The sequence below is a fragment of the Sinocyclocheilus rhinocerous genome, unplaced genomic scaffold (assembly GCF_001515625.1).
Source record: "Sinocyclocheilus rhinocerous isolate Xijiao unplaced genomic scaffold, SAMN03320098_v1.1 scaffold567, whole genome shotgun sequence".
Classification (NCBI taxonomy): Eukaryota; Metazoa; Chordata; class Actinopteri; order Cypriniformes; family Cyprinidae; genus Sinocyclocheilus; species Sinocyclocheilus rhinocerous.
Genome location: NW_015649134.1, coordinates 936602 through 945542, shown reverse-complemented (window position 1 = coordinate 945542; position 8941 = coordinate 936602). Strand labels below are relative to the sequence as shown.

The 8941-nt window shown below is 42.4% G+C and overlaps 1 protein-coding gene across 1 annotated transcript in view; it reads right to left on the bottom strand.

Moving 5' to 3' along the window:
• Positions 1-333: 333 nt before the first annotated feature.
• The window catches only part of LOC107710269 (mitochondrial Rho GTPase 1-A), a 31981-nt gene continuing 23373 nt past the window's right edge, over positions 334-8941 (bottom strand). The window contains 10 exon segments of the mRNA XM_074560073.1: positions 334-454; positions 1779-1901; positions 2589-2791; positions 2967-3089; positions 3330-3396; positions 3504-3512; positions 3893-4055; positions 4996-5096; positions 5299-5444; positions 5725-5809. Coding sequence (XP_074416174.1) covers positions 337-454; positions 1779-1901; positions 2589-2791; positions 2967-3089; positions 3330-3396; positions 3504-3512; positions 3893-4055; positions 4996-5096; positions 5299-5444; positions 5725-5809 — 1138 coding nt within the window. The 3' untranslated portion in view covers positions 334-336.

Here is an 8941-nt window from a genome sequence, read left to right as displayed (position 1 = left end):
CCATCAGACATTTTGAGACAAAAGTGAGACCAAAGTGTTTCATTTGTTGGCTTTAAATATGAATGCAATTTGTTTTTATTAACTTTGTAACAAATATTTTCTCTCATTTACATATTTACAGTTTGCTTGCATTATATTTCAAGAAAAACATCCTAGTTTGCTGTCTCAAATAGAGTCCCAAGACCTGGGAATATACAGTAGTAATTAAATAGAAATATAACAGCTATGTTACTTTATGCTTTCTTTTTAAAAACTATATATTTCTATTGGTTTTCCCTGTACATGTGAAATAACTAGGGCAGACAGGAAATGAAGGAAATACGTTTTTGGGTCTGCTCATCGAGATCTGAGGAGGGCTCTGTACATGACAAAGCCAAGCATAGCACAAACTGTGGCTCCAACACTCGCTCTGAGCCAAAATGTAGAGCTCTTCAGGTCAGCATGGGTAATATGCCTGAGAAAGAAAATAGAAATGAATAGATAAAAAGGTTACATTTGTTTTAGTACCTTACATTTACTATACAGCGCTTGTAGTTTAAGATAAATATAAATCAAAAGTTTAGTAACTTCTGTAGTGAACATCGTAATAAAACTAAAGCACAAGTTTAGTGCACAATAATGCCTGAAACGAGACAAACCAATGAATTCAAATGAATAGGATAAATTAGGATAAATGATGTGTATAAACAAGTGTTATTTAAAGGGAATGAAGAAAATAGTATTCATTTGCTATACTAAAACATTACAAAACTCAATCCAAGATGAAGGACGAAGAAAGAGGACAAATTTCAGTGTTGGGAAATAGCAATGGCAGATGGAGAACACAAAGAAACCTTAAGAAGAGCAAATAAAGAGGAAAATGGTAATAACTGGATCACTGAGTTGTAGGAGAACGAACTACTGAATTTCTGCATGTCACAAGTTGCAAAACAGATAAGAATGACAGAAATTTAAACATGAATTTTAAAAGCATTAAGAATGGATCGTGCTTAAATCTGAACCCCAAATCCATACCTGCCACCCATTTGCCATGACAGTCTCAAGACCAGCCATAACCTGTTTTTGTCATAAGTAGTATATGCAAGGATATATATGAGGGTGTATCCCTTCTATTTGCATATCGTATGAATTATTATTTTATTAGAAGTCAGTGTAGTCATTATGTATAATTTAACAAGTTAGTCAATATTACCATTAAAACTACTAACACAGAGATTAACAAGTTTCTATATGCAGACATGCATGTTTGTATAAAGCACAAGAAAGTGGGCTTCCCCAACCAGAAAGTCCCTACATTCTTAGTTCCATCAAAGGATTTTTCTTATCTACGTAAATATCTTTGGGAATTTCTCGCTTGTCATTTGACTTGTTCACTGGGGGGATTTGCATGGCACTACTCTTGTTAAAGCTTCTTTGGATCGACATGTTTGTGAAAGGTGCTATACAACTAAACTGGACTGAATTGAAAAAGTATCCAAAAATGCTTGGTGACCCATCCAAAAATCTACAGCCCAACACTGAAATAAGGTGACAGTCCACAGAACATCATAACTTCATCAATGCTGCCTAGGCCTGTCAAATTATTTATTTTCACGTAGTCTATATGGTCAAAGGTTTATTAGCATGTTAAGCCAGGTGCACTTTGCCAAACTGCCAAATTAATAATCGGAATGAGAATAAGTAAATGGAGAAAAAAAAAAGAGGATGAATTTTGATAAAAGCAAAAGAGACAAGTAAAGTGGAAAGGTGATAAACCAAGATAAAGCCATCCTGAGAACCTCCTAAAGATGACCGTGTAGAGTTTGGTCCGAACCGTCTGCACGAGCTCAGAGTTGAGGAAGTTCTGACACAGACAGAAGGTACATCTGTTACAGGTACACATGCAGCGCAGACGAGCATGGCTGCCAACACACAGAGAAAGATACAGGCAAACAGCAGAAATGAGTCACTAAGAAATAGGATATAATATAGCGTACTTTTGAGTTAACAGATCTTGAAATAGAGAAGTGAAAGAATTAAATGCACATTGTTAGTTTGAATGTTCCCTCAAGTTCTTTCAAACCAGTAACATTCTCTAGTGTTTTCTGTCCACATTGTCTCTCTTGTCTTACACAATGAGGGGAACAATTGGGAAAAATATGATTTATATCACATGCTTGGAGATTTTGCTTACTGTACTGAATATAAATGCATAGGTACTGTAGACAGTGTCATTTCATGATGAGACTGCGATTGAAGAACAGAAAACCATCATCTGACTCATAAGATGCTCTGCAGCCAGACAGCTTGGAGAAGTTTTCTGTTTTTAGGGAAATCATTTATTCCAGAGAGTAGAGTAAACCACCTAACCATGTTTTGTTTTTATTGTTATCTGTATGTGGAAATAACCCCTGAGAGATAAACAAGAGTGGTCAATTAAAACAGAGACAATACAAAAGACAAAACTATAAAAAAGACAAAAAAAATAGTCATTTGAATTGTGACGCTCTAAAAGTAATTGATAAACAGAGTTAACTGTAATAATTCCACGGTCCTGTGTTAAAATACCTTCAAACTCTTTTAATTGTGGATAATGAGAGATCACTTACGTATACACAGACATGGTGGTGAGTTTGATGAAGATGTCTTTGCTGGGAGCCGCAGCTGTGTTACAGGTATAAGACTGAGGTGGCGGCATCTTGTGCTTGCGACAGAATTCCAGTGGAGTCATACTGTATTGCTGCTTTGTTTCAGGCAGGTCTGACTTTGTAGCAATCAACATACATGGAGTCTTACTATCCATGAAGTATTGCTGGAAAATAAAGTCAAAAATGCATTTAGTACACATACATCAGTATAATATAAAAAGAACACAGTAAATAAAGGAATAAGACCAAAGATGTGAAGTCATGTGTTAATGTATTGCCCTGTATTTAATTATTAGACAGCATAGTATTGGCTTTGCTCTTTAAAGTGTAAAAGCAAACCTTGAAGATTTGTGCACAGTACTCAAAAGAGCAAGGGTTGCTGACATCATAGATCAGACACACAATGTCACATGAAAGTTTGGTCTCAGACAGGAAATCTAAATCTGGAAAGAATTCATGGAGCTGAAGGAAAAACAAACAAATGTAGGACAAAGTTTCAGTTTCTTTTTTCGGGAAACTATGATGATAAATAGTGGTCAAATCTCTGAACTCTTCATATGGCTTAAATGCATGTTTTAAGAGCAAATGTTTTGAGGAACCGCAATATGCTTTTCCAACTAAGAAAGTGTTCAGAATTACTATAGTTCCACAGACTGAAAAAAACCTAAAGTGTAAGTTCCTGTAAGCCAAATAACTATTTACCAACAAGTACTTCTCTTGTCCGTACACATGTGCAGTGCTGATTGCATAATATTTTTTTTTTACAAATCTTTTTGATGAATGGAGCACAAATGATATCAGAAATAGCACAGATGCGATTGTAAAATGCCTTGGTTTCGAAATCAACCAAGATTCAACAGAGGTGTTGCTCTGAACAAACAGTAGCTCTAATGAAATGTAACACTGTCCAAGGCCTTATAAAAGTGCATCTGCAATACTTTGCTAGTTTATGACACTTAATTTATTAACTAATGTAATGAACTATAATTTAAAAGTTTTTATTAATATAATGTTTATTTCACATTTTTCATGCTAATACATTTCAAGTTGTATAATTTAGCATTAATGTACTATGAATGAACAGAACGTGATCGCGAACAGATTGGCTACCGGGAAGGCGAACGAGAACGGACCGAGGGGGGCCCCGCTCCCTACCTCGCACTGGGCCCCGCGTCAGCTAGGGACGGCACTGATAATCACCTAATGCATTAGAACATTTTAACAAACTGAACTTTATTGTAAAGTGTTAACTAATCACTGTTAACTAAAGGGGGGGGGGGTTGGTTCCGCAACTGACCACAAGGTTTCTGCCGAGGAAGCCCTGCAGGAAACCAGTTTTGCCACTTCCAGTTATTCCAAACACATGCCAGCGAAATACATTCCGTTGCGTCTGTTTCTTCTGAAGGTCGAGCTTCTTATCACGGGTCACTAACATGTGCAAATACATTCAGTCAGGACCACTTTAATTAAGAACTATAAACAAAATACACATGAAAAAAATACATAATATATTGAAGTTATAAGTCAATGCAATGTGACTTTTTGCATTCTGCATTTGCAGTTACTCTAACAACCACAAGTGATGACCCATGAATAGATTTTCTAAAGCAGGGGTAGGCAACCTTTTGGTTCATGAAGTGTCATTTTTTGTTTTTCTGGTTAACCACTGTGCCAATAACATTTTTACATGCATGCTGTATTTGCACAGTACATGATCATTTTTAAATATTCAGATACAAATCTGTATTTGATTATCATACAAATAGTTTCATATGCTCATGCAGCGGTCGGGTGTTTTGAGCCGCCATTCTGTATTTGACGCAGCGCGATGAGAAACGGCTAGAGCTGCTCCAAAACACAGAATATCACAGAACACGTACAAGAGAGGTGGTGCTGTTATTTATTTATTTTTTAATTTAACATATTAATGATCAAATTTGTGAATTTAATACACTTTAATTTTAAGTTATGTTGCACATCAAACATCCATTTTTTTTCCTAATGTGGAACACACAAGAAATAGACAAAAGAAAAGAAAATCATACAATGTGCTTTAGCTCTCCGTTTCTTGGCTGTTAAGTGTGTATGTGCAAATTTGTGAATTTAATACACTTTAATTTTAAGTTATGTTGCACATCAAACATCCATTTTTTTTTCCTAATGTGGAACACAGAAGAAATAGACAAAAGAAAAGAAAATCATACAATGTGAAGTGTATGTGGTAATTTAACCAGTCTAAAAATTAAGTCTTGAATATGCCCAAGATGGATTTTTTGCATGTTCTAATATCCACAATTACTCTGAAGTAGTAATTATAGAGGTATATAATTATGTATGTTATATAGCAAATATTTGTCTTTCAACTGACCTGTTATGGCAGATGCCTGAGATTCCTGCTCAGCAATTATAGAGTAACCAAGGTAACCAAGATATTCCAGACATCGCTGGACATCCAGGTAAGTTGTTAACCTGTAAAAAAGACATTGATAATTGATAAACTCATAAATCATTTCAAAACCATCCAGACAGTAATGCACAACAGGGTAGCATAATGAACAACGGATTCATTCTCCTTGCTGTACAAACTGTTCAAAACTATGTTCATTATATTCACTTCATTAAGGACGACTATAATTCTTGAACTGAGACACGTCGCATGTTTGATACACACGTCCACTGAGAGAGATAGCCTTGGTATGTGATCCAGCCCTGGTCATTAGTGCAGACCGTACTGTTCACATCCAGTCCTCAGGGGAAGTAGGGGAAAACATCAAATAGATCCATAAGCTCTTCAGGAGACAATGCACAGTCTCTGTCCTAAAGCAGATACAAACAAGCTTCAGCAAAAACAAGATAAAAATGAACATCCAGAAAACAGCAATTAAAGCCTCTTATAATTTAATCTATTACTACTTTTGTGACCAACATTTTTATCTAAACCTTTTAATTAAATGGGATATTTCATTAATAAATATTTTAACAGGGTACAACAGGATTACCTTAATAATTATTTTAATAAAATATGAACTTTCTTGCCTGTTTAATTGCATTTTGATAAATATTTGTCAGTCATGTCTGGGCAGTCAAACACTTTTACCTTATCATGTTTTTAAAAGACACTCTGTAGGAACAGGTAAGCATTGTGATTGAGCTCTGTGGTGCAGTCTGGTGGTATTTTTAACCTGTAGGAACGTAAACATTGAGTCAGATGTTGATAACTGCAAGATTAGCAGATTAGCATAGTTGGATTCAATTGGGATTACCACAAAGTCTCGAATTGGGAGCAATCCAAGCAGATTAAGAAAGTTAGGGGCTAAGAGAGTTCAACCCTGTTCTTAACTACTCTAAGAGAACTGTCAATCGACACACACATATTGGTATAGAAAAGAATCACCCCCTTTAAAATAATCACATTGTGTTGCTTTGCAGCCTGAAATGAAGACGGACAGTTTTTGTTTTATTCAGCAGTATTTACTCATAACAGCTTTGTGGCTGGGAGAGGGAGTTCACAGACACAAATAGCCGTCGACAAAATCGGGCTTTGGGACCATGACGATGGGGCTGGACCAGGGACTACGAGATGCTTCTATCACTCCTAGTTGGCGCATCCGAGTGATTTCTTCCTCTATACGCCAGCCGGCGAGCCTCCGGTACCCGGTAGGGCCTCTGCCGCACAATTACTCCGGGAGGGGTGCGGATGTCGTGCTGGATGACTTTGGTCCGCCTGGGCCGTTCGTCGAACACATCTGGGAACTGACTGACCAGGGAGGTGAGGTCTTTCTTCTGGAGTGATCAACAGATTCTTCACAGATTCACTTCTTCAACAGATTGAAGTGGTAAATCTTTTCCTCGTGTCGACGTCCCAGCTGACGCACCCTGTAGGTGACCGGGCCTACCCTTTCCGTGACAGTATAGAGTCCCTGCCACGAGGCCAGGAATTTGGAGGTGGCAGTGGGTATCAGAACTAGCACCTGATCCCCTGGCTGAAATTCTCTGGGCTGTGCGGGCCGGTCATACCACCGTTTTTGGGCGCGCTGGGCCTCGGCGAGGTGTTCTTTCACAAGGGGCATCACACGATGGATCCGCTCCCGCATCTCCTGTACGTGCTCGATGACTGACCGTTGGGGGGCTGGTTGCTGCTCCCAGGCCTGACGGGCCACGTCGAGTAGACCCTGTGGTTGACGGCCAAAGAGGAGCTCAAACGGGGTAAATCCGGTGGAGGCCTGGGGCACTTCCCGGATTCCAAAGAGCACGTATGGCAGCATCAAGTCCCAGTCGCGCCCATCTTCTGCCACCACTCGTCGCAACATCCTTTTTAAGGTCTGGTTAAACCGCTCCACCAGGCCGTCTGTTTGGGGATGATAGACCGACGTCCGTAGCTGTTTGACTTTGAGAAGGTGACAGAGGTTTGACATCAATCGAGACATAAACGGGGTTCCCTGGTCAGTCAGGATCTCGGAGGGGATGCCCACCCGACTGAAGAGCATGAACAGGTCCTTGGCTATGGCCTTGGACGTGGCTTTGCGGAGGGGCAATGCTTCGGGATACCGGGTAGCATAATCCACTATCAACAGAATGTGCTCATGGCCCCGGGCGGACTTCGGCAGGGGCCCTACGAGGTCCATCCCAATGCGCTCGAAGGGCACCTCAATTATAGGGAGAGGAATGAGTGGGCTGGGGGGAGGCCGCGCTGGAGTGGTGCGCTGACAGATAGGGCAGCTTTGGCAGAAGCGTTTCACCTCAGCTTCTAAACCTGGCCAATGGAAGTGATCACGGATCCTTTGTATGGTATTGGCGGCCCCCAGATGACCAGCCATCGGGTGGGTGTGGGCCAGCTCAATAACTGTAGCCGTCTTCGTTTTGGGCACCACCAATAGTAACTTTTCCTTCCCCTGCCTCGGGGCGGCACAGTAAAGGAGACCATTTTGGACCAGGAAGTAAGGCACGGGGTGAGGCGCGGGCTGTCTGACCTCTCCGTCGACTATCCGCACTTAGTGCCAGCAATTCCGTAGCAGGTCATCCTCACGCTGTTCTCTACCAAACGAGCCCCCAGAGGTTATCTGTTGATAGAAATTTAGAAATGGGTTATTGGTACCAGGCTGGGACTCACCCTCGTGCTCACTTTCATTGGCCATCAGGGCTGGCTGGCAAACCCTGCTGTTCCGTTCCCGGCGGTCCGGTCGGCGGAGCCCCCTACTGGCCGGAGGAATCGTGGCGGCGAGCAGCTGTTCAAACCTTGGCCAATCCCTCCCGAGAAGAACTGGCACGGGGAGATCCGGGACGACGCCAACCTCCAGGGCCCAGGCTCCTGATGGAGCGGAGATGGTGACTTGGTGGGCGTGTACCTGCCGAGTATCCCCATGCACGCAGGTAATTGGGATGGTGGCGTTCCGTGGGCATGGGTTCGTCGGCCGGGGCGGGGCCGCCAGGTCTGCTTACTGGCCTTGAGGTGCCCTCCGGTGGTCGCCAAACGGGGTTTGCCCTCCGGGGGCTGGCTGCCGCCCTCTCTCCAGCATCTCTCGCAAAAGCCGCTTCTGCCAGCTCGACTGCTTCCACCAGTTCAGCCAGGCTATTTGGGTTACGCATTCCCACTGGGTTCCTATACCATCTGGGAAGCGCATGGAGCAGGCGGTCCACCACCACTCTCTCGGCGACCTGGGCGGCAGAGGGTTCGTCTACGAGCAGCCACAGATGCGCAATGCGGGACAACCGGGTGGTCTGGACCCTCACTGGCACGTTTTCCTCATACGTCCAAGTCCAGAACTGTTGTGCGGCACAGATGGGGGACAGCCCCACTCGGGCTAGGATTTCCCGCTTGACCGCGCCGTAGTCTTTGCTCTCGGGAGGAGTTAACGCAAAATAGGCTCGTTGCGCTTCCCCGGTCAGGAAGGGGGCTAGAAGACGGGCCCACTCCCGTCGATCCCAACGCTCTCGGGTGGCCACTACTTCAAATGTGTGCAGGTAAGCTTCTATATCATCTAGGTCGCTAAGTTTGGTGAGATGGTGGTGGTAACGGCACACGAGCCACGCCGGCTTCCCGCAACATTTCCACTGTCTGCTCCGTCCGTTCCTGGCGAGCAGCGAGTTGTTCCGTGAGCTGGTGCTGGCGTGTGGTGATTTTAGTTGATTAGCTCAGCATGAAAAGAGCTTTCCTGGAGCATTTCAGTCCTTGGTAGTGCAACTAGGCCTGTCGCGATAATTAAATAACCGTCTAATCATTATTATTTGATCTAATTATTGTGCTTTTTATACGAAACAAGGGGGAGTCATACACCAAAAGAAACAGAAGAGCACCAGTTTGCTTTTCATGCACT